The sequence below is a fragment of the Saccostrea cucullata genome, unplaced genomic scaffold, assembly GCF_032062105.1.
Source record: "Saccostrea cucullata isolate Sc308-1 unplaced genomic scaffold, CSIRO_AGI_Scuc_v1 ctg2493, whole genome shotgun sequence".
Lineage (NCBI taxonomy): Eukaryota > Metazoa > Mollusca > Bivalvia > Ostreida > Ostreidae > Saccostrea > Saccostrea cuccullata.
In genome coordinates this window covers 17,005-42,930 of record NW_026928825.1, presented here as the reverse complement: position 1 = coordinate 42,930, position 25,926 = coordinate 17,005, and the positions used below count along the sequence as shown (strand labels likewise).

Below are 25,926 nucleotides of genomic sequence, written 5' to 3'. Positions count from 1 at the left end.
GCCTATTATGTCCTTTTGAGTAATCCATATCTTACTCAAACAAATTTCTGGCATAAAGCACATCAATCATATTTTATGACTCACCACACTGCTGAGATATGGCTATCATGGTGTAGTGTTTGACCATACACGCCATGAAGGGGAGAGCAATCTGTCTTAACTCCTTAATGGCTGCTGCAACTGTTTATAAAAAGAAAATTTTGGTATAATTCACTGAACAAATCCATGGAAATTTCTGTGACAGAAGAAAAAAAATACCAGTAAAACCATCAAGTTTGAAGAATATTAACCCTTGAACTCCCCCCTCTTCCCCACCCAAAACTTACCAGTAAATGCTTTTATTTTACTTACTTTCTTTACCTTCACTTCTAATGTCTAACAGAGCATCACAACACACACATAAATCTTATGGTGAAATTCATTCAAAGAAACTTATTATTTGTGAACAAAAGCTAGTCTAAAAGAATCATATTTTGTCTTAAAGTCCCCGCTTTCAAGTTATTTATCTTACAGCAAAAAGTAACTGATGAAATAGTAAGTCTAGCCGAGACCAAAGTTTAAAGCATGTTTCTATGGGTGTCTAGATCTCCCATAACTTACCAAACATTCCAGTCAGAGCTTGCTCATGTACTTTCCTGGAGTGAGCGTCAGGATTTTTGTACAGCTGGCTTGTCTGTATGGGAATTTCCTTCTCTGTAAAGCTACAATTTTCGATTTACATTAAATACATGTACATAATTGAATTGTTCCTAACTGAAATCATGGTGTATGTGTTCATCTGTACACAAACTACCTGGTGTGTATGTTATTACCTGGTGTGTGTAAACAGATTGGTGAGGGTCAGTTTTTCATCTTCTAGGTTCATCACAGAGACCAGGAAACATTTGATGAGTTCCCAGGCCTGTCTCCGAGCAAAGTTATCAGTGGTACTGCACTTAAGTGTGGTCAGAGCAAAGTCCACTGCCTGGTGTAAATAAAAGTAGGGGAATCATGTCAACAAAAAGGAAGCGGATGCTTAAAATGGCCCAGTAGTTACATGTATAATGATTGTAATCATACTGTAAGCCTTGAATAACTTTAAATTTCTTTTTATAAAATTTAAACTGATAGAGTTGGAAAAATAAAATTAAGAAACTTATAAAAATGTATTATTTCAAAGCTCATGTTTTATTATCATATACAATAACCTTAAATTTACGATATGAGAAACAATACCTTTTCTACTGGTTTAGTTATGGGTGTTTTACAATCCTGGAAGTAGATGGTGATACATGGTCCCACTGTCTCACGGTCATTGTAGTGGAGCTATGGAGAAAAAATTTTTAAAGTTTCATTACAAATCTTCCCTTTCTTAGAGTTTTCATGGCTTATATAAATGTATAAACATTTCAGACAAATGATTTAGCATAAATTCTTCCAATTCTTCTAATTTTTTTTCTCAAAATCTCTGTTGCATGAAACTGTATTTTGTATAAATTACAACCTTCTGGGGTTCTCTCAACATTTTGCGATTTCCTCCACCAAATTTTCCAAGGACTCTAAACGCGACATGAGCAATGTTATCCACTGGACTTCTCAAAGTCTTCCATAAAGCCTGTACAGAAGTGAATATCATTTATATTTTCAAACAAATTTTTATGAGGAATGTTGAAGAGAACAAAAGATTAATTCTCAGATGTAATAAATATTTGTGAAATAATCGTCCTAGAAAGTGTTAATTTCTTTGATAATAAATTTCTACAAAACTTTTAAAGTCTTGTATTAAAGGCTTGATTTTTTTTTTATTTTGTTGAAAATCAAATTCCAGCACAAGGGTTGAAGTTTTGAAATGAAGAGGAAAACACTTTAAGAACAAAATGGCTGCACTTTTCACTAATCTGTTATATCCTGATAACAAAACATCCACTGTACAGTTAATACCTATATCTTTTATGACCATCCATACCTGCATGAGTTCCGCCCTGACAGGCTGTATGTGATCGTACAGGAAGTCTGGCTGTAGGTTGTCCACACACAGTTCTAGAGTCCTCAGTCCCTGACTGACCAGAGTCTGTGACCCGTTCAGCGCCGACACCAGGGGGTCCATCAACATAGGGAGGTAGGGTAAGAGGGAGCTCAAACGGACCGGAACGGTCAGACACAGCTCAACGAACAGGTCCTTCATGTGCTGTCTGTGTAGTCCACTCTGTAGACTGTTCAATCCTGTGGAACAAGAAATTGACTCTGTATGTACAAATATGCTTCCAACTAAAAATTTTCCTCAGTTTGTCTTTTAGATACCATTCTTAATCTTTTTATAGTTTGCTAAGAAAATGAATAAATGAAGGAACCATTATGGCTTTATATTTATTATCAAGTTTATCTTTTAGAGCAATTGAAAAAATTCTTTGAAAAAAAATCAATTTAAATTTCATCCTCAGTCTCTCTATTACACAATTTAAAGTAAATTTATAATTTTTAAAAGTTCTATTTACACATTATCTTAATATTCTCTCTAAAAGTCTGCACACAAAAAATGAAGTTAACGTTTGTTTGAAACTAAACATTTTCTTAAATATCAGTGAAAATGAAACAGCTACAAATAGCTCAGTGTCTGATTATCATTCCCTTACCCTGTAGTAGATTAGGGAGCAGGGGAAGGAACTCCTGGTAGAGCAGGTCGTGACTTCCTCCTCCAATGGAGCGGAACAGGGCTCTCAGTAACAGGAAGTAGTTATACGGCTCCTTGGCACTCATCGCCAGCTCCATGGAGCGGTTCACAATCGTGTGCAGATGTGGCTTTAGAAAAAACAAATAACAACTCAACATATGAAAAGTAAAGTATTAAAAGTATAGAATCCATATAAAATTTGGGGGTTAACGGTGGTGGGCAGGGGTGAAATCGATATCAAATCTGTATATGTGACTCTTCACAAAAAAGATATAATATGCAAGTGTTTTTTTTCTGCAGACTTTAACTCCCTTCCCCGCAATCACGCACTTTAACGCATATACCATTTCCTATTTCTAACGCAAAATCACGCATATACCGTTTCCCCGCAATCACACATTTTCACGCACTTTAAAAAGTTCATTTAATCTATTATTTAATGCCAATTTCCTTCAATTTTATGCTTGCAAAAATCTCATAAAATAAGAAAGGTTATTTTTGTATTAAAATATAACGTCATAATATTATTTACGCTAAACATTAGAGAAACGTGTACCACGCTATAAGGTGCTTGCGGGGAAATGGTAAATTTATATTCTTATGAAGTGACCTTAAAGTGTATGTTGCATAACAGTTCAGTAAGTTGTAAAGAGTTAAGCACACAGTCACAAACGAATTATACTGAGCTACCAGGTATTTATCTTGCAGAAGTCATACATGTATTTGACGTTAAACATGTAATTTCTAAATTCTATCAAATTTACTTACCTTTAACATTTGTTCATTCTCATTAGCAAACAGAGACACAGAGCCAAACACCAGCTTGAACAACTTCAGGTAGAGATTGGACCGATCCAGATTCGCTGTAAACAAGAAGTCAGATATCATCAACATTTTCTAATAAAGTTTTGATTAAATTGATTAAAAGAATTATGAGCTAAATCAAAAAGGTTTTGATGGAGTTATTTGATGCTCATTATTCCCTTAAATTCTCATCTTCTTGACTTCAGTATGATCAAAATCATGTAAACTCTTCATTCTTGTACAAAATGTACACAGGACTCATATCTACATGTATATGCACAAGACTGAAAAATTCTAATAAAATAACTAAGATAGCTCTATTTACTGATTCCAGTCAGTATTTACTGATTCCAGTTAGTATTTACTGATTCAAGTTAGTATTTACTGATTCCAGTTAGTATTTTCTGACTTAAGTCATTTTTTACTGATTCAGTCAGTATTGTATTCACTTACATCCCATTTCCTCTAGCCTGGCCAGCAGATAGTCAACCAGAATGGTGGCAAATGTGGCTGAGGTGGTGGGATTAGCCAGGAAGGAGTTGGCAACAATCTGAAAGTAAAGCAGTGATAGAAAGTAATAGAAAATAATAACATTAGAATTAGTCAAGCTGAAATTAAGTGTGTTATTAACTGCATTTAAGCTACCCCAGGGGTGGCTAGTATTTCTGAATCCTCAGCATCTATATATAGGCCATAGTTTATCTTCTAAATAAACCATCTTTTGTCAGGATGTACCAGTAATTAAATTTGTTCTAATATGTTAAACAACCAGGCACCACTCTGTGTAGATTCTTTGTTGAATGATACTCAAGATGATTGATCAGTCATACTCAGCATTTATTTGTATGTGCAGCATCTCATAATCATAACAATACAGGCAATATGTATATAAACATCAATATAACAACAGCTGATTCTTCAGAAACACAAGTTTAGGTCGTCCAGTGTGGTAGATTTCTAACCAGGCTAAATATACGTAAATAACATTATAAGTATCTCACCGTTTATGTTTTCTTCTTTTTAACTTTCAAATATAGCCGCCATACAACTAGCTGAAATCTGTCGTAACGTAGTACGCGCTCGCTTATATAACCTCCCATTCCCTGTCACATGACTCAAATTATCCAATAAAATTATGCCGTACGAACTATTAACCAATCAAAAGCTTGTACGGGAGGCTGAGTTCCCACACAAGTTCCCACACAGAACTACTTCTGCCACACAAACTACCGTACAACATCGTAACTAGTTAAACTATGTAAAATTGACAAGTGGAAATATAACACATAAAATAAGCTTGACTAGACGAATTAATAAATTCCTTCAATGTTTATAAAACATCCCTAGACTGTACAATATATGCAGAACAATGTAGCGTAGGAATATCGTAACTACCGACACTAGCGTACACAAATGTAGTCCCGATAAAGCTGACTGATTATAAAGTGAATGCTAACAATAAATAACAACTTGTAGCTTCAAATCACAAAACAACTCAAACTAAAAAGTAGAATACGATCCCATATTCATAACTTCAATAGAACAATGCATTACTAGTAAATACATATAGGTCACCAAACCGGAAATGACGATCCGAGTAAAGTATGATGGCTTCCAAAACATGAAAAGTAAAATCCACCCTCTATTCCCCGATATTATAACTCCTACAATATTACATGAAGCGACAACAGGTAAATTATGATGATAATAGCTATTACTAAAATCGTATCTAGATAAGCTGACATATTATTTTCAATAAAATCTTAAACGAGCAACTTTCTGGCAGGCACATGTTGAACATAGATTAAACAAGAATGAGAACTGGACGACCGCATAATATTACGTTTACAAATCAAGTGATATATTACACTCCCCACAACTTAATTACAAAATTCTCCTGAATTTAACATGTACAGAATATAGCTCTTTACAGTCTTTAACACTTTCACAATCTAATAGGAATGTCCTTAGAGTCAATGGTGGAAAGGAAGTCATCAGTGGAACGGTCTCTGAGGGCACATGATCTCTCCAGCATCCTTATCCAAGTGGGATCTCCATTGTCCTCACTTACAATGGTCTTGAGCTGTTCGTAGATGTAATACCGAGCCTTGCGAACAATGTGCGCTTCTTTCTTCCCCTGTTTCTCAACTGTGCCTGGAAGTGCCAAGAAGTTGAACTTGTCTAGAAGATCTATTTGTTCGATGGTGGAACTTTTTGTCGGGTCCATCCTCTGTTGTAGCATCATTGATGCGTATTCCCACGATAAGAGTTTCCTGTCTGCGGACATGGCCTGCCAATCTGTAGGGGGCCATGTGATGCTAACATCCTTGTATTTAAGCGTTATTTGTGTGGAACTCCAATCCCTTCTGGCAGGGGGGAATAGTGGGAGGCATCCTCGCTTTAATAGGTTGAGGGCCCTCTCCGACATACTAGCCCTGGGTTTTTCATTAGGTTCTTTCTGTGAGGCCAGCTCAAACAAAACTTCCTCTGTGGGTGGTGCAGGGAGAGCAGGGGTGGGGCTCAGCCTTATCTTCTTAGTTGGAGGACTGGCAGGATTGGCCTCTGTCTCTTGGGAGGAGTAAATCTGGTCCAGATGAGTACGTTCAACTCCATCAAACTTAATCAACCTATTCTGAATGGTTGGTGAGGTTACCGGTCTCATTTTCTGTAGATTGGACTGAGGAGCTTCAACCCTCTTCTGGACAGACATTTTCCTCGACAGGCTGGCAATACCCTTGGCATCTGATAAAATTGCTTCCTTCAAGATGATCTTGTACACTTGTCTACCCTGGCCCACAAACACACATATGTTCCCCAAGACGAGGGAGACATACAAAATCTCGAGCTCTTCTACCTCTGGGGCGGTGGGGGTGTAGCATACTGTATTCAGCTCCTCCTCATAGTCGGGCTGGAAGAGTGATTCTGGGGTTGGCGCCCGTGCTTTGCCGTTCTTCTTTAGCTGGTCCCAGCCTCCCTGCCAGTCGTCCTTCTTTCTTGACATTCTCCTCGCTGTTGACAACCACTCTAAAACTAGCACTCTTGCGTGGGTGGCAGATGTACTTCCCCAATCCGTCCCATTCACCAGGCGACTGTACCCTTCTGGGTCGAGGCTAAACCACACTCCATTGTTCTCCGAAATCAAATCTGACGGATATTTAGCAAGTTGAGTTGGGTGGGTACTCTTAATATGGCTTCTGAGGTCAGTCACTCTCTTGTACGTCCTTTCATCAGGGCACCAGGGGCAAATAACTCGCATAGTTCCATGGGCTGGCATCATGTGATTCTTTAAATCTCTGCTTGAGGGAAACTTTAGGTGGCACACCCAACATTCCATATCCATAGTCTAAAATTAAATTAATTGGTTGTTAAAGGCGTTTATGGGTCATCTTATATCGTCTTAGCTTCTAAGAGAGTTTCTTCGTTGTTTAAACTAAATACGAAATCATAACATCTGTCATCTCATACTTCTACTTCTAAAGTTAGCTACTTCATATACTAACATCTACATCTAAATCTCTAAGAGACTGGTTAGAACAAGACATCAAACATCTATTAGGTTCAGTGCGTGATTTGTACCAGGTAGTAGGTCCACGTCTATAATACTGTCTTATAAACGACTTGTTAACCATCTCTATCAACATCTTTGGGAGAAGAGTTCTGGGTGATCAGGCCAGCTCTATCCCAACCTCAGTGGTGCACCAATCTCACATCTATCGTCTACATAAACATCTAAGTATGACTTCTTAAACTAACATGAAACATAAGAATACAAAACAACATCTGAAGAAACTTCTATGGTTTATTCAAAATTTTCTTAAACCAGTTGGGGAGGGTTTTCCCTTTGTAAGACATCAATCTATCAACATGATAAACTTTTGCGGGTTTTCGGAATGTCCTTTGCACGAGGTAGTTCAAATCATCTATTCGCTTAGTGATGAGATAAGGACCTTTCCATTTAGAAGTTAGTTTTGGACACACTCCAACTTTCCTGGTATCATCATACAGCCAGACAGGTTGACCTCTTTCAAACAATTGTTTCTTTGCTTTGAGATCATAGTGACGTTTATTGTATTCTGTGCTCTTTTTCAGGTGTTTCCTGGCCAGGGCATGAACATCTGTCAAAATTCTTTGCAGCTCATCAATATACTCATTTGGTTCTATGCCATCATCTGTCTGATTTGGAGGTTTGCCAACAACTGCTTCTAGGGGTAGAGTAACATTTCTGCCTAACATCATGAGATTTGGTGTTGTATTGATACTTGAATGTATGGAAGCTCGGTATGCCATCATGACTTGTGGGAGATACTTATCCCATGTTCTCTGGTTGTGCTCACAGTACATAGTCAACATAGTAGCTAGGGTGCGATTAAAGCGTTCGACACTGCCATTAGCTTGAGGATGCATACTACTTGTCCTAGTTTTGTCAATATGGAGGAGTTCACACATCTCTTTAAAGGCTTTTGACTCGAAGTTTCTTCCCTGATCTGAGTGGACTTGTAAAGGTGTACCAAAACGACAGACTACTTCATTGACAAATGTTGTTATGACAGTCTCAGCTTCTTGATCCGGGATGGCTATAGCCTCGGTCCATTTTGTGAAGCAATCAATCATAACCAGTATGTATCTGTTACCTTTTGTAGACTCAGGAAGGGGTCCCAGAATGTCTAGAGCTATTCTTTCCATTGGCTCTCCAACTGTGTACTGCCCTAGTGGTGCTCTGTTCTGCTTTTGACTGGATTTACGAGCAGCACAGGAATCACATCTTTTACAATATCTAGCAATTTCTTTTGACATTGATGGCCAATAAAATGAATTCTTGATACGTGATGTGGTCTTCTCAGCACCGAGATGGCCTCCAGTGGGGACATCATGAAAGTAATGAATAACCTCTGACCTCTTCTGTTTTGGTACGACCAATTGTAATATGACCTTGTTTGTATCCCCCTCTTGGAACTCTCTGTATAACAGACCATTGATGACTTTCAGTCTATCCCATTGTCTCCATAAGGTTTTGAATGCTTCAGAATTGTGTGATATGACATCCCATTTTGGTCTATCAGAATCATCTGTCAAGGCTAGCAAAAGCATACCCATGGATTGGTCTTCCAGTTGCATCTGTCGAATTTCATCCACTCCCCATCCCTCTAGTATTACTTGGTTCCTGAATTGGCATTGAGCTGTTTCTTTACTTCTAGTTGTCACTCTGACTGTTTGCAGGGATTCCTGGTCTTCATTTTCATGAGATTTTTCAGTATCACTATCATCACTGTCATCTTTGTTTTGTTGTTGCCTTAGACAGGGTTTGCAAGGATTTCTCGACAAAGCGTCTGCATTTTGATGACTACGCCCTGGGCGGTGAGTAACAGTAAGGTCATAAGTCTCGATCTCTTGAAGCCATCGTACTGTTTGACCGGTGGGGTTTTTCAAGCTTCTGACCCAGCTGACAGCGGCATTATCAGTGCGAAGTATAACCTTCTGGCCATAAAGGTAGGGATGAAACTTCCGAAGGGCAGTGACAACAGCTAGCAACTCTTTACGTGTGACACAATAGGAATGCTCATGGCGATTCATTGTTTTACTCATATAGGCGATAACTCTTTCCTTGCCCTCTTGATTTTGTGACAAAACTGCGCCAACAGCTTTATCGCTGGCATCTGTATCTAGAGTAAATGGTAGTCCTGGTAATGGAAATCCAAGTATTGGTGAAGTTGTAAGAGCTGTTTTGAGGGTGTCAAATGCATTCTGACATTCAGGGGTCCATATGAACTTAGTCTTTTTCTTGTACAAATCATGGAGGGGCTTTGCTATCTCTGCAAAATTCTTCACAAATCTTCTGTAGTAAGAACAAAGTCCAAGGAATGATCGAATTTGTCTTTCATTCTTGGGGATTGGCCAGTTTTTGACAGCAGATGTTTTCTCTGTATCTGTCTGGATACCTTGTGAAGAAACTACATGGCCTAGATTTTGGAAGAATATACATTTTGATGGCTTGAGCTTTAGATTTGCTTCTTGGAGTCTTGTGAAAATATTGGCTAAGCGCTGAAGGCCTTCATCAAAAGTTGAACTGTGGGAAATTATGTCATCCATATAGACTAAGCATTCAGTCCACTGTAGACCCTTCAGTACATTCTCCATCAGTCGCTCAAATGTAGACGGAGCATTAACCAGACCAAACGGCATGACTCGAAATTGGAAAAGTCCTAATGTTGTAACAAAGGCAGTCTTCTCTTTGTCCTTTTCAGCCATCTCGATTTGCCAGAAGCCTGAATTTAGGTCCATTGTTGAAAACCATTTGGCACCAGAAAGTGAATCAAGGCACTCGTCAATACGAGGCAACGGATAGGCGTCTTTCACAGTTTTCGCATTCACCTGTCTGTAGTCGACACATGCTCTAGTGGCTCCATTCGGTTTAGCTACTAAAACTAGATTTGATGCCCAGGCACTTGTGGATGGTTCAATTACACCTTTTTGTATCATGTTCTGTACTTCACTTCTTTCAATATCTCTTTTTGCTATAGGTTGTCTTCTTAGGGGCTGTCTCACAGGCTTTTCATTTTCTGTATCTATCCTGTGTTTTATTATACCAGTGCAGCCAAGATCATCTGGTGTCTTGGAAAATACATCTTTGTGCTGTAGGAGTAGTTTGAAGAAGGTATCTTTCTGTTCTCGGTCTAGATTTATCGAACTTCTTTCAAACATGTCCAGGAGATGTTCTGGTAAATCTTTTTCAGGAGTTGTATTTTCTTTGGATCCCTGAAGAACTAAGACTCTCTGTGGTAATATACCGTGGTCCACTAAATATGTGTTCCTGCATTTACCAATTGTAGTTCTTGCTTGTAGTTTTACAGGTACTTCTCCAAAGTTTACAATGTTTACATGTATCTGATCAGACTGGGTATCTATCAAACCATCCAAAACTTGTATGTCATCGCTGAAGGTGTTAAGTTGCTCTAGGAACCCTATGTCTGTGAGGTCGTCATTCTTGGTCAAAGCTACTGGAACCCAGATGCCACAATTTGCAGGTATGGAAACTGTTCTCTTGACCTCTACATTTGTACCTGTTTGATCATTGGCAATCCAGCATTGAACGGTTGTCATCTCAGTTTGTAATGTTTTTGTTTTGTAGTCGATGTGACGACAATACTGCAAGAGGAAGTCTTGTCCGAGTATAGCAGGAAGATCCATGTCAACCACCACCAAGTCAATTGCATGTGGAACATCTTCTAGATAAATGTAAAACTTTCCTATACCATGGACGGACAATGCGTGACCATTCAAATCTTGCACACATATGTTTGAGGGTTGAAGGACAGGACAGGACTCCTCTGGGATCTTCAGAAATTCAACATGTGACAAAAGTGATGCAGTAGAACCACTGTCTAATAAAAAATTAACATCCAACCCACCCAATGTTCCAGTAATATGGAAACCATTGTCTAAGAATTTTTTCTCTTTATTTAAAACCACCCCCCTTGAGTCATCAGGACTAGGTCTTGGCTTATCCACCAGCTGTCGACCTACAAGGCTGATGGTCTCCCATTTCCCTGTTGGTAGTTTTGTCGCCTTTGTACATCTTGATTTCTTCTCTGCCCAGGTCTTGGTTTGTCCAAATAAGGACAGTCTTTGATGAAATGTTTAGGGGAGTTGCAATGGAAACAGAGCTGAGGGGAAAGCTTCTTGTTAGCTCTTTCCAAACGGTCCAATCTGTTACTGATTTCTTGTATAATTGTAGATGAATCAGGGGCGTTGCATCTAGATGCAGCAGGGGATGTTAACTTATTGGTCACCGGCACAGCTTGGGGAACATTGAATTCCTCATCAATTGTCTTCACAGCTCTAGCATGTTGTTTCTTTTTGTCGTAATTTTCACCAAGGATGGCTTCATATCTGTCAATTATGTCAGCGGCTTCTGAAATACTCTGACAATCTTTATCAATACATCTGCACTTCATCTCGACACTTATCAGCTTGTAAAGGTGATTTAAGGCTAAAATTTCTTGAGCTTGCTCATCTAAATTGCAGTAAGCTTTCTGAACCATTTGTCGGATATCATCACCTAGAGCAGCAGCACTCTCGCCCTGTTGTCGTCTGCGTGATTCAAGCTTAGCTAACCATTTGTTCTGGTGTCTCGAATTTCCAAATCGCTGACTAAACTTGTTGGTAAGTGCATCAAAGGATCTTCTTTCAAGCAAGGATAAGCTCATGTAAAATGTCCTGGCTTGGCCTCTTAAGCTTGCAGCAAGGAACAGAACCTTATCTCTCTCTGTCCATAGGCTTAGTTCTGCACAGTCATTGAAATGTGAGATGTACTCTTCCCAGCTTACAGTACCATCATAGGACTCAGGTTTCATCGTGTAATTTACAGGTTGGATAGGGCTTGAAAATATCTGAGGAGCAGGTCTTCCAGAAAAACCACTGTAGGCACTAGGTGGACCATGATTGTCTTCATTTCCTCTGGGAGACGATCTTTCTAAAAGTACCTCATTGCTCGACTTCTGATGTTCGTCATACGTGTCACCTTGACCGCCATCGTCACACATTACCGATTGAGGCACGCGTACTTCGACTTCATGATCGACCGACTCACCGGATTCTGACATCTTGATTTTCTTTATGTCGTCTTAAATAAGCAGTAATAATTCTAATGTTAAATCTATGTCATCTTATCTTCTAAGACTGTAATGTTGATGTTAAACTACCACACTGGACGGCTCATGGGCTCGTATCAGGACACTAAAATAATTTAGTATCCCACTTCTGACACCAGTTTGTAAGCTACCCCAGGGGTGGCTAGTATTTCTGAATCCTCAGCATCTATATATAGGCCATAGTTTATCTTCTAAATAAACCATCTTTTGTCAGGATGTACCAGTAATTAAATTTGTTCTAATATGTTAAACAACCAGGCACCACTCTGTGTAGATTCTTTGTTGAATGATACTCAAGATGATTGATCAGTCATACTCAGCATTTATTTGTATGTGCAGCATCTCATAATCATAACAATACAGGCAATATGTATATAAACATCAATATAACAACAGCTGATTCTTCAGAAACACAAGTTTAGGTCGTCCAGTGTGGTAGGAGATTTCTAACCAGGCTAAATATACGTAAATAACATTATAAGTATCTCACCGTTTATGTTTTCTTCTTTTTAACTTTCAAATATAGCCGCCATACAACTAGCTGAAATCTGTCGTAACGTAGTACGCTCGCTTATATAACCTCCCATTCCCTGTCACATGACTCAAATTATCCAATCAAATTATGCCGTACGAACTATTAACCAATCAAAAGCTTGTACGGGAGGCTGAGTTCCCATACAAGTTCCCACACAGAACTACTTCTGCCACACAAACTACCGTACAACATCGTAACTAGTTAAACTATGTAAAATTGACAAGTGGAAATATAACACATAAAATAAGCTTGACTAGACGAATTAATAAATTCCTTCAATGTTTATAAAACATCCCTAGACTGTACAATATATGCAGAACAATGTAGCGTAGGAATATCGTAACTACCGACACTAGCGTACACAAATGTAGTCCCGATAAAGCTGACTGATTATAAAGTGAATGCTAACAATAAATAACAACTTGTAGCTTCAAATCACAAAACAACTCAAACTAAAAAGTAGAATACGATCCCATATTCATAACTTCAATAGAACAATGCATTACTAGTAAATACATATAGGTCACCAAACCGGAAATGACGATCCGAGTAGAGTATGATGGCTTCCAAAACATGAAAAGTAAAATCCACCCTCTATTCCCCGATATTATAACTCCTACAATATTACATGAAGCGACAACAGGTAAATTATGATGATAATAGCTATTACTAAAATCGTATCTAGATAAGCTGACATATTATTTTCAATAAAATCTTAAACGAGCAACTTTCTGGCAGGCACATGTTGAACATAGATTAAACAAGAATGAGAACTGGACGACCGCATAATATTACGTTTACAAATCAAGTGATATATTACAATACCATCAACACATGTACAAGACATTATCAAACATCTGTAGAAGTGACTTAAATTTTTTGCTTGTATTTATATATGTACATCTATCAAAGTAGTTTTACAACTAAAGAGTTTGGTTTTTCAATCAATCAATCAAAGAGCAGACAACAATAGTATTCAATTTGTAAATTAAGAAAGAGTTGTGTCCCCTACCTGTAGTGCATAATTGTTATGAATCCGATTCACCATGTACTGAAAATAAAATATTTTTTAAGGTTACCAGTTATAAATTTTCAGAAAATGCTGGTATTAAATTTTAAATATACATGAACTTTTTATTTTGAAACTAAGAAGAGCAAATGCATATGAGAGTACCTCGACAGTTGAAGAGAAGATCTCTTTGAAAGTCAATGGATGCATCATCGTGAACTACAAAGAAATAGAAACATCGTTTTCACATCCTACACATACAGTAAAAAAACATGCTTATAAGAGGTTTTCATTCCCCTATATGTAAACTTATCAGATATAACAAATCAGCTTATAATGAAGCAAAATAGTCAGTTCCTAGCACTTTGCTATACATGTGTATTTTATTGTACACTGAGCTAATGCCTTAGTTTTAGTGATGACAATAGCCACAATCTATGATAGTTTACTCACCACTCCAGCAAAATGTTCTAGGACTTCCTTTTCTTCTTTAGTTCTTACTGTTTGAACCCTGTCAACCAAAAAACGTCCTAATTTCTAAAATCTTTACTGAGAACGACCAGGTCATAGAAAAGCTAGCAGTAACTTTCTAAAACACTTTTATGCATTATTTCTTCATGTAATTAGTGATTTATGTGTTTGATCAATATACATCTGTGTAATTTTTGTTTTCACACAAACTTAAGATCAAACTTTTTTTGGTCACTTACACTGCTGGCCTGATGACCGCTTGACCATTAGCCCCGATGTTGATAGTGTAGATATCCAGTGCCTGTAAAGCAAACTTAACCAGTCGGATGTAAACCAGGGCCTCCTTAGGCAGGAACTGCTTGTTCTGGACAGTAGCAGCTTCTGAAATACAAAAGTTTAAAACATTTATGATGAATGTTGATTAGCATTTTTTTTAAATTAAAGTGTATTACATTTACATACATATGCACTAAACATTTCTTTCTTTTGTTCCTTACTTAGAGAGCATCATCAAATACAGTTGAACTTCTGCACCCAAACACCAAATATTTCAAATACCATAGTTATGTCAAAATTGATTTTTAAATCCCTACCCCCTTATTTCTATTAATTATTTTATGCTAAATATCTTGAATCCTAGGATATCATCTAATTTTTTGATCAAGGTTTGATTGTATATTCAGTTTTTTACCAAGTCAATAAAATTAAGGCCAAATAAAATTGAAATCTTGGTTCTCAGGCCCGCCCGCATCCGTTTTGAGGAGGCCGCATTGCCGATTTTTTTGTATTTTTGATAAAATAAAAAGTTGGTGTTGCGGAGACCAATCCGGGAAAAAAAATTCCGACCTCATTTGTTTCGTAGTTTAGTATTCAAATATCACTTCCGGTAGTCATTTTCAGAAAATACATTGGAGGACATTACCTACGATGTTTACACGCTGTTAAGCAATGGATAAAGCAGAAATTTTGACCAGAAATGGAAAGTATATCTGTGATTAAAAAAATTATCTTTATGTTAAAGAAAATTCGGAAATTAAAATTAAAAAAAATACCTCCCTCATCTACTTTATTGCCAATAAAATGAAAAATAAAATGCCGCCCTCCCGCATCTGTTTTGGAGAAAATTGGCCTGAGAACCAAGGAATTAAATTTAGATAGCCTAATTGAATTCATTCAAATCATTTAAGGTTAATTTTTCTGGGTAGGATTTTCAATTCAGTTTTGATTTTAAACAACACTGACCTGCGCCCACGGCTTTACAGGACACGATGCCCCAGGTGATGGTTTTGACTCCACACACCAGAGTCTTGACCAGACTTCTACAATCACTGACCGAATAAACGCTGTACTGACTAGGAGTCACCCCAAAACGGTTCTGCAGCGACTGCGATGATAAAATGTCAAGTAAAAATTTTAAAACGTCTTTCATTTCTGCATATTAAAAAAAAGTTTCCATTTTTAAAAAAGACAAATATGATGATATCATCTTGATAGGACAATATCTTCAAATGTGACTAACACAAAAAAATCAAAACCAAATTACATCCAGATTTCATCTAATTGAAGATTGGTTCAATTATTTAGGTCAAATGATGTCCTTGACCTCTACTGACCTTTTCAGTCCAAGCTTTGTCTGTGTCCTTGGTTGCCGTGTCAGCCAGTAGTGAGGCAGTCATGGGGGGCTTACTCTCCTCCACTGGAGTTTTAGGAGCTTCGACCTTGACCTCCACATTCTGTTTGGCATCGGTCAAGGTGGGTGTCTGTTGTGTGGGACTTTGTGGCTGTTGTTTGCTGCAGGGGATGTATAAAGGTATAGGATATCATCACATTCATTCCTGGGTCATTTTTACAAATAAATAGAGATACAAGTATCTATTATCAACCATTTCCTTTGAACAGAATAAAATTTGTTTTTTACCATTTCTGTAGAATTTGTGGTAGCTGAATCTTAGCAATGGTTTTGAACTTCAGGACGAAAACTTCCAGCATTCTCATCAGCAGTTCTCTCCCCTGAAATGATAAACATACAAACATCTGCAATCCCTCTCACCCAAACCACAATTAACTGTTCTTCAACAATAATGAATTTGTACTGAAAAGCAAAGAATTATTAGTTCACTTTAAAAGTTCCCAGGCTTCTTTGATTTTTTCCCTCCAACTTAAATCAACATATATTTATACTTTCAATATAAACTCTATGAATTAAACATCAAAAAATAGCAAAATTATTTCATAATTTCTTTTCTAAGCTCTAATAGCATGAATTTACATTGTATAAACATGTTGCATTTAAAAATCAGACAGATAACTCTGTCACATAATCACAAAGTTTCTTGTCTGTCTTTACCCTTAGCTCTGATAACATAAATTTATGTTATATGAATATGTTGTATCTGTAAATCAGTCCATGGACTCACATTTCCATTTTCGGCCTCACTCTTGGCCCTGATACACTCGACCAGGTTCAGTAGGAGTTTACAGGACATGGTCTGTATACTGCTGGGGAGGGACTCGTCGTGGACGTTCTTAGAGAACAGGTTGACCGCCATCGAGAGCTCCTTCAGGGGCAGGGACTGACGCACGTGATGGACCAGGTCAGCCAGGGTACTGTAGGCCAGGGGGCTGTCAGAGGAAGAGGTAATGGGTTATACATACAGATTCTAATGTTCAGTGATTAGGCTGAAATTTTATGTAAACTCCACAATAACATTTCTGTGAGAAAACACTGAAAAAGGCTCAATATTGTAAAAAATACATGATTGATGCACAAGTTTATGATTCCCTACTAAATAAACAGAAAGGTTTATAAGTTCATGACATGTATAATTTACATGTATGCAATTATACAAGCAGCTTCAAAAGCTTAAAAACATAAATATCAAGTATGAAAGTCCAAACTCACCGTAAAGATTCATGAGTTGTCCATCCTGATCCAATCAAAATTTTCTCATCAAACAATTTGTCAATGACCTGTACAAACTCTGTAGAGATAAAATATCAAATGCATCTGAGTTACAGTTGGTTCTGCCAAAAGAATTTTTTTTTCAGTTGCATAGAAAAAATGATTCTCTGTGTATTTTCATGACTCATTTGTACATATTATACAGAATTTTGATTTCTCAAGAACATTGCATGTTATACAGGTATCCAAATTTTCATTTATACAAGTAGTACTCTACAGCCTGTAAAATTCAGTAAAATTGGTAAGGTGCCCCATTACTGTTTCTGAGGTCTGTGGCCAGAATATGCCGGGCAGCTATCAGCAGTTCCTTTCTGAGATGGGCCACTTCCTGTGGGCAGAACTCCAGCAATCCCAGAAGTCCGTTCACCATGTGATTAGCATGCTGCTGGACTTGTTCCTATGTTGGAAATAGATGTACAATACTGTGTGTGTAATCTTATGGTATGAATATAATTAACATGATTAATGTAAATTCTTCAAAATTTTGAACAAATTTTAGTCTAAGACATCTTTGATGCAAATAGATGGTAAATGTTTGTTTTTTTTTACTAGAAGTTTTATTTAAGATCACACAAAGCTTAAACACTTTTTTTTGCTTTTAACTTTTAATTTAAAAAGTTGCCTTTGGTCTACAGTATGTTTTAAAACTGAATTATTTTTTCAAAACATCCAGTCAACTGTTTTTTGATACCATGAGAGAAGTAAATCGCAACTGTACAAAATATAAACCTGATAAATCCTGATGATGTAAGCTAGGAATGAGAGAGTTTTGATCTGAGCTGCAATGAAATCCACAAACACTTCCTTGTTGAACGATGGACTGGTCCTATAAAAAAGTAAACAATTGTATTCAAGTTAATTTCAATGCAAAACTTACGGATAAAGCTTTTTTACACAGGAAAATCAGTACATAATATATATGTTACAAGCAACCATATATTTAATGTAAATGACATATTTCTAACAAATTGCTCTCAACCTGCAATGCTTAGCCTTTTGATATTCATATTTTTTGAAATAACATGATACAATGTATAAACCAGAGATTGGGACTGACAAACTATGAAAGAGAATATGAATTCAAGAGGGGAAGAAAGAGACAGAGAGAGTCACAGAGACAGAAAGAGAGAGAAAGAGAGACAGAGGAGAGATAATTCTTACTTGTGAATGGCTGAGGGTTGTAGTGTTATGGTATTCATGATCAGGGGAATGAACTCCGCCACTTCCTGATGTACGTTGGGTTTGTACAGTTGGTACATGAGGACCACTATAATGGGTAGCTCGGCCAGCACCTTCAGGGACAGGACTCCACGGGGGATAATGTTGTACTGAAATCAACAAATGTAAATTTATTTCCAGCTATAACGGATGTTAATACCACACAAGTAATCCAAAAATAAAGTTTCAATTTTTTTCAACAGGTACATGTATTACCCTTTGGGGGAGAAAAAAATTTCAAGTTTGAAATAAGATAATGAGCTGATCAGGATTATCATAACTCTCTAAGATTTGTTGAAGTCCAACCTCTAGTAAATTCATTAATCAAGCAAAAATTCTACATGAATTTGATGTTTTTGAGTAAAAATTCTCAAGCAGGTGCTTTTTAATAGCAGTTGAACAAATTTAAAAGACACATTTTAAGTTCACTGGCAATCAAGAGACTGCAATCCTTTACAGAAGAATACTCCAATTTTTGACATGATTATAATGACGACATAATGATATGTTCTGGTTATAATGACGACATACTGATATGTTCTGGTTATCCGCGTTTTTCTTGTCTGTCAGTATGGTCGTCGTGGTGAAGGTCTCCTGCAGTATGGTGTCGACATTGACCTCTGTGACGTCCTTGACCTTAATCTGACTGCGAGGCTCAAAGATCTTGGCCAGATGACTGGGTATCGTGTTGTAGATGGTTTTCACAAACTGAAGGAAGTCTTTTATCTGCAAGGAAAAAAAAATTTAATTCTTCCAGTTCCATTTATCACATATGTGAAACAATGATTTTCATCATATTCAACAGCATAGTTTTAATAATAGCAGTACAAAATATATTTTCGATTAGAGTGACAGAAAGGTGATAAACTTTCATAGCATTTATCATGTTCATCTGAAGAACACAAATTTCATCATCTTTTAAAAATAAATGTCTGTAAACAAGTTAGAGCTGCACTGTACATGTCTTTGCTGACCTTTTTAAAAGCAAATTGCTTGATGTGAAAAATTCTACACAACATATTTCGAAAAAAAAATGTCAAAATTATGCTTATTTTGTTGATTTTTTTTGTATCGCTGTAATGCTGATGTTTCATACCTCCTCATTCATCTGTGGCCTGTATTGTTTATGTAGCTCTATAATGATACGTAAACAAACCAAAACGTTCTCCTCATTCTCAATCTGTAATAGATAAGTTGTACACATAAATGTCATTCCAATTGAATTGTTTTTGTGTGACATCACATTCTAAGTCCTAAGTTGTTAATTCTACATGTATGGCACCTTTTCAACAATGGACCAAAGAAAAAATTAGGGCTGGGTCGATACAACTTTTTTCTATATCGATAAGTATCACAATATTTGAGCCACGATACGATATGTATCACGACATGTTGAATTGCTTATAAAATCTTTTTTTGCATTGAAATAAACAAATTATTTCTTTTGCAAATGAGAATAATTCATTCATAATAGTTGTTTATGTGTCGTAAAGCAAAAATATTTTACTCAAGTGGTGTTAATTATTATTGATTTCATATCTATATTTATATTTAACTTATTTATTTTATACATTAAACCCCAAATGTTAAATAAACAAAGAAAAACAGAAGTCAGATTTTGGGGTGCGATATTTCGATATTTTTCAAATGTATCCATATGTGTATCGCCCTCACATATATCACGACATATCAATATTTTGATATATCGTCCCAGCCCTAGAAAAAATATAATAACTTTTAGGAATACATGTATATTAATGCAGAGGCCAGCATCAATTTAAAACTTAACCGATTTTTAAGGATACTTCAGAAGATTGAATATGGGGAATACTAAAAGGATCAATTTAAAACCATAACAATTTTTTAGAATTTCTTTAAAAACAAGAGAAACAAGTAAAAGCTAAGTAATTTTTAAGGATAATCTTAAGAGTTTGACCATGTGGAATGTAGGGCTGGGACGATATATCGAGATATCGATATATCGTGATACATGTGAGGACGATACGCATATCGATACACATGAAGAAATATTGAAATATCGCCCCTCATAATCTTACTTCTATTTTTCTTTGTTTATTTAACATTTGGGGTTTAATATATAAAGTAAATAAGATAAATATAAATATAGATGTGAAATGAATAATTATTTACACCACTTCAGTAAAATATGATTGCTTTACAACATATAAACAACTATTTTGAATAAATTATTCTTATATGCAAAGAAATAATTTGTTTATTTCAATGTAAAAACAGATTTTATAAGCAATTAAACATATCGTGATACATATCGTATCGTGGCTTAAATATCGTGATACATATCGATATAGAAAATGTTGTATCGTCCCAGCCCTAGTGGAATGGGATTGATGTAAAATTTAAGAGAGTTTTAAGGATATCTCTAAGATTTTGAAGATGAGGAATATAAAAACTGAGTGATTTTCAAGGATACCTTAACAATTTCAACTGAGAACAGGATTGAAGTAAAAACTAAGTAATTTTTAAGTATACCTTTAAGAGTTTGAACATAAGTGATAGGATCTGCTGGACGTATTTCTTCAGGTGCTCATTGCTCGGAATCCGATGAATAATCTCCAGTAGTAGCTTTCTCAGTTGCTAAAAAAATCAAAACATATATACAATGGCTCTCCTATACAATGTGCATTCCATACAAAAAGGTTTTTTTTGAGAATTGGAACAAATTCACCTCTTTTTCTCACATTTCATTACAATGCAATTCTTTACATTTCACCTATTTTAGATATTTTGATAAAAAAAATCTTTAATTCCATTCCATTATATTTTTTTTTATTTTCACCACTTTTAAATATTGCTCCATAAGTATGACATGACAAAGACACTAAATCTGCACTAATTTTTATCGATTAACAGTACTGTATAAGAACTTTTTTCCATGTGGTATTAATTTATGCAATGTACAGTACGTGGTCACAAATTTTCTGCGGAAATTTTGTCCAATCGAACTTAATGCAAATATAAGGCATATAAGGAGAGTCTTAAAATATCCGCATAATTGTCCCCCGCTTGAAAAGTGGGCGATATTAATTTGGGTTTGTCCGTCCGTCCGTCCGTCCCTCTTTCTGTCTGTCTGTAACGCTTTCGTTTCCACACGGTATCTCGAGAACCCTTTGAGCTTTTGCAATGATATTTTACATAACAACTCCCTGTGGTCAAAGGAAGACCCCTATTGATTTTGAGGTCAAAAGGTCAAAGGTCAAAGTCATAAATAAGCAAATTCTGTCTGTTATAACACTTTCGTTTCCACACGATATCTCGAGAACCCTTTGAGCTTTTACAATGATATTTTACATAACAACTCCCTGTGATCTAAATGAGACCCCTATTGATTTTGAGGTCAAAAGGTCAAAGTTCAAGGTCGTAAATTTATACATTCTGTCTGTATGAAACACTATCCTTTCCAGGCGATATTTCAAGAAGATTTTGAGCTTTTGCAATGTAATTGTATACCAAAACTCCCTAGGACCTCTCTCACCCCTCTCAAAGTGCCCCGTCTAAGGGCGAAACGATTACACGTGTAAACGGCAACGTTTCGATTATATGCTCTAAACGTTTACAGTTTGAGTAAACGTTTACACGAAGGTCATTATCAATGTCTATCAGAAATAAAGTTTAACACAAACAAATTGTTTTATTATATAACTTACAAAAGAAACACCGTCTTTGACCATTTGATAAGCAACAATCTAAACCGGAAACATATTGAATGAAAATATCTAAAACCCGATACGGGCTAACATAATTAATTCCGATTTCCGAGTTGCTATTGCTAATACTAGCGATGTTTTACGACACTTGAAATATAAAACTTGATATGTTTTGATTAAATAAATATAATACATTTTTCACAAGTCTTTGAAAAGTTTCAATACAGTTAGCAGGTCTTGTTTTACTTTTTTCGAGATTAAAAGATCCATCTTTACAATTATTTTTTCTACGTCCGGTAACCAAACAAACCAAGCAGTTGGGTGATGAGGTCGTAAGTGAATGAATTTAATGCGCCTCAAATTCTTACGGTTAAATCACAATGACCAACAATAAATTTGTAATAACAACTCATACTTATATTAAAGTGAAAGAATTGATTATTAAATTCGAGTTTCATGAGTAAGTAGCCATAAAAATCCAACATAGAATATCTCCCGTTTAAACGGTACCGTTTCGTTTACTGCTATCCGTTTAAACGTTTACAAAATTCAGTAAACGTTTCACTCTTAGCCCCGCCCCGTTGTTTTATTAGTATTTATCGTATTTCATGTTGCTATTTTTAGCACAGGGACATGAGGAGAAATATTACGTATAAAACGGGTTCTCGGTGGACTTTATATTCTTATTACATCTATTAGAACTGTTTAATAAAGGTTAAATTAGACACCATGCACTGTGTAAAATTTAGACAATATCAAATGTGAATATATACACATATGTCACTTCATGTTTGTATACAATTGCCAGTATGTTACAGCGGCTCTGTTGTCTCGTGGTATGTCTCTCGCTTCACATGTGAGAGGGCCCGGGATCGCATCTCGGACGATCCATTTTTTTTTTTTTCGAAATACTTTTCTTTTTTTTCTAAACGATAGTATTCAGCATGTGAAATGAAAAATTTATGAGGTCTGGCTTGTACAAACTCATAATATCATCATTACAGTGTGATAAATATTTCATATAAAAAAGAATCTCCTCCACACATAATAAAGAATAATCCATCAAACCATTATGTATATCCATATTGGCATACTGTAGACGTACTTTTTTCCGCGGGGTCATAATTCCGCGGAAACACAATTTTTGTTCAATCCACGGGTAGAAAATTACGCGGATTTCTTAAACTGTCACTATATGCCTTACATTAACCTTAAGTATGCTTGTACAAATTTCCGTGGAAAATTTGTGACCGCGTACATAGCGTAAAATAATACCACGCGGAAAAAAGTACTTCTACAGTATTTTATTTGCTTCAGTATACATTTAATAATTCTACAAATTCAGTGAAGGGGTTCCCCACCCCTACCCCCCCCGCGACCCCCCCCCCCCCCCCCCCCGCGACCCCCGAACTGCGTATGGTTTACTTTTCCCTAAGCGGGGGACACAAATTCTCTGAATTAGCTTGTTTTCTACCAGCAATTTGAACTAAAATAGAGATTCCTTGGAATTATGACCCCATGGAAAAAAAAATGTCTACAGTATCTGTGATCATTGAACAAATATTTATAAACAGCCTGTATCCTGACCTGCATGTTTTGTTCAGCAATAAACTGTGGTTCCCCTTCATCAAGGATCTTTAGGAAGACCTTCAGTGCCTCGCCCAGGAACTGTGAATATTGGGGGGACAGAACCACACTCTGTAATGAGAGGACAGATAAAAAATTAGTACATATAGAGTAACTTATCTTATACTTGTAATTTTGAAATCAAAGGATAATTTTCAAGTCATTCAGAAGTTAGATCATTTAATTTTTAAAAAAATTATATAAAACTTGTGTTATGTCTACATTCAGTAATCACTGAATGATCATGAGGACTATTAAGGCTGCCACGGCCCCAAAATTTTTCTTGTCGGGTTGGTTCTAATTTTTCAAGGTTCGGTCTCGGGTTTGTCGGTTCGGGTAGGTAATGGAATAAAAGCTCATGATTTGTATTATTTTAAAGAACAAAAAGAATATTTTTATTTAATCTTAGAAATAGCAACATTATAACTAGTTTAAAGTAGTTTCCTGACTAGAAAGCAATTGTACCAAATTATTTAAATCACCTTATAATTGCAATGTACTAACAAATCTCTCGTTTTTGACGCCATTTTTATAGTAAAACCTACTCTACTATACAAATTGGAAACGACCCGAATTCCGGAAAAACAGAACCGTACCCAACCCGAATTAATTGTTCCGCGGTTTCAGGTCATTTCGGGTTCCCGTGACAGCCCTAAGGACTATATATAAATAATGAATAAAAATTGAAATATTTGATAGAAAACTTAATCAGCTTCATATAACTAAAAAAATATGTTGACTTGTCAATATAGAATATATAATGTCAATGTGCTTTCTTAGTCTTACAAGAGTTGTTAAAGATTTTTAATGAACATGCTGAACACATTATATATCACATTATATATCAGTTCATACACTTACCTCAAAATTCTCACTGAGTTCCTGAGCTGCCTTCAATTTCTTTTCAACAACTAAAATAATATCCATAAAACATGTTATTAAGGTAGTCAAACTTCTGAGTGTAAAAATTTTAAAAACAGAAGAAAGTCCTCTGTAAATTAAAATTCTCAAGAAAATTATGAAATCTTTAAACCAGGGCCACACCAATTTAATTTCTTGTTCATCGGATATCTGATGAAAAAAAGTATGAGCGGGCAAGCAGTTAAATAATAACCATGATAACATTATAACTTTTTCGTAGGCCAAATTTTAAGGTGAAACGCAAAAAAATTTGAGCAGACAATTATATTTTACTGATGTAGAGTAAGCAGATTCAAAATACAAAAATAGAGTGGAAATGGAACAGAAAATAGTACAGAATTTCCATGATGTGGGAAACTGAAATTAATATTATTTGTATAGTTTTGTCTAAATACAAGCGCCCGGGTCCGACGAACAAAAAAAATTGATTGGTGTGGTCGAGTTCTTTGTGGTCAGATCTTATCAGCATTATACCGTCATGTCCGCCTCAACCCAAAACAAACAGGGAGTCAGATCAACAACAACAAATTTTGTTAATCATTCCACAAAATTAATAACAAAAAAAATTTTTTGATTATTAAAAAAAAAATACTATTATAATTTCAATTCCTAGAATTTGATTATCTTCTCTATACTGAAAATGTAGCATGATTGTCATAAATTATATATTTATCTAATCCTAGTTATCACAAGTATTTTGGAAACTTCCTTTTTTTTTTATATAGAATGTGAATAAGAGGGGGGAAATGAAAAACTACACCTTGGAGAGTAATGTACAATCTATATTCACCTTAACTGTAGGATAACAAAATATTTAATAGAAAATCTTGTACTCAAATTCGATGTTGTAATGTAAAATGATTTACTTGGACTATTTTCTATCAAGAGTTGGACTCTATTCATATCCAGTATTAATATATTTTACACAAAATTGATGTTCATATAAAATGTTTCATTAAGCAGATTTTTTTCTATTAAAAGTTTACAGATTCAGATACTTACTCCCTGGGGTCGGATCTGCGATGAGAGCAACATACGACCTAAAGGTCGTCAGTTGACCCGTGACATCATGGGGGCTCAACGGCGACTGCAACATTCTGAGCAGTTAAGGTCTGAAATAGAATTCAATCTTCAAGAAATATAACCAGGTTCATACAGCTAAGCAAAATTATTTTTCCAGCATGTTAAGGCCAAGCAATAGCATTGTTTTAAGATTAATATCTGCAGACAAACATAATTCTAACTTAAGCCTAATTGCATCTAGTAAATGTAAAATTTTTACATCCAAGACAAAATATTCTCCAAACATGGTTATACTGTACAAAAGGATCAACGTAAGTTTTCGAAATTTCGGGTTGGAATTTTTTTGGTTAAGTTTTTGGAGCGTACAGTATAT

At 36.0% G+C, this 25,926-nt stretch overlaps 1 protein-coding gene across 1 annotated transcript in view; it reads right to left on the bottom strand.

The window, feature by feature from the left end:
• LOC134278843 (transformation/transcription domain-associated protein-like) overlaps positions 1-25,648 on the bottom strand; it is an 86,824-nt gene extending 61,176 nt beyond the window's left edge. The window contains exons 1-27 of the mRNA XM_062761148.1: positions 25,533-25,648; positions 24,471-24,520; positions 23,571-23,681; positions 20,809-20,913; positions 19,394-19,477; positions 18,829-19,023; positions 18,241-18,407; positions 17,809-17,905; positions 17,338-17,476; positions 17,020-17,098; positions 16,535-16,739; positions 16,036-16,127; positions 15,731-15,908; positions 15,360-15,501; positions 14,357-14,498; positions 14,100-14,157; positions 13,812-13,865; positions 13,650-13,688; positions 3,908-4,004; positions 3,419-3,513; positions 2,613-2,778; positions 1,946-2,202; positions 1,484-1,594; positions 1,216-1,305; positions 813-964; positions 601-701; positions 85-180 (exon numbers count right to left, since the gene is read on the bottom strand). Of these exons, the coding sequence (XP_062617132.1) occupies positions 85-180; positions 601-701; positions 813-964; positions 1,216-1,305; positions 1,484-1,594; positions 1,946-2,202; positions 2,613-2,778; positions 3,419-3,513; positions 3,908-4,004; positions 13,650-13,688; positions 13,812-13,865; positions 14,100-14,157; positions 14,357-14,498; positions 15,360-15,501; positions 15,731-15,908; positions 16,036-16,127; positions 16,535-16,739; positions 17,020-17,098; positions 17,338-17,476; positions 17,809-17,905; positions 18,241-18,407; positions 18,829-19,023; positions 19,394-19,477; positions 20,809-20,913; positions 23,571-23,681; positions 24,471-24,520; positions 25,533-25,626 (3,196 nt within the window). The 5' untranslated portion in view covers positions 25,627-25,648. The remainder of the gene's footprint in view (positions 1-84; positions 181-600; positions 702-812; positions 965-1,215; positions 1,306-1,483; positions 1,595-1,945; positions 2,203-2,612; positions 2,779-3,418; positions 3,514-3,907; positions 4,005-13,649; positions 13,689-13,811; positions 13,866-14,099; positions 14,158-14,356; positions 14,499-15,359; positions 15,502-15,730; positions 15,909-16,035; positions 16,128-16,534; positions 16,740-17,019; positions 17,099-17,337; positions 17,477-17,808; positions 17,906-18,240; positions 18,408-18,828; positions 19,024-19,393; positions 19,478-20,808; positions 20,914-23,570; positions 23,682-24,470; positions 24,521-25,532) is intronic.
• Positions 25,649-25,926: the final 278 nt, after the last annotated feature.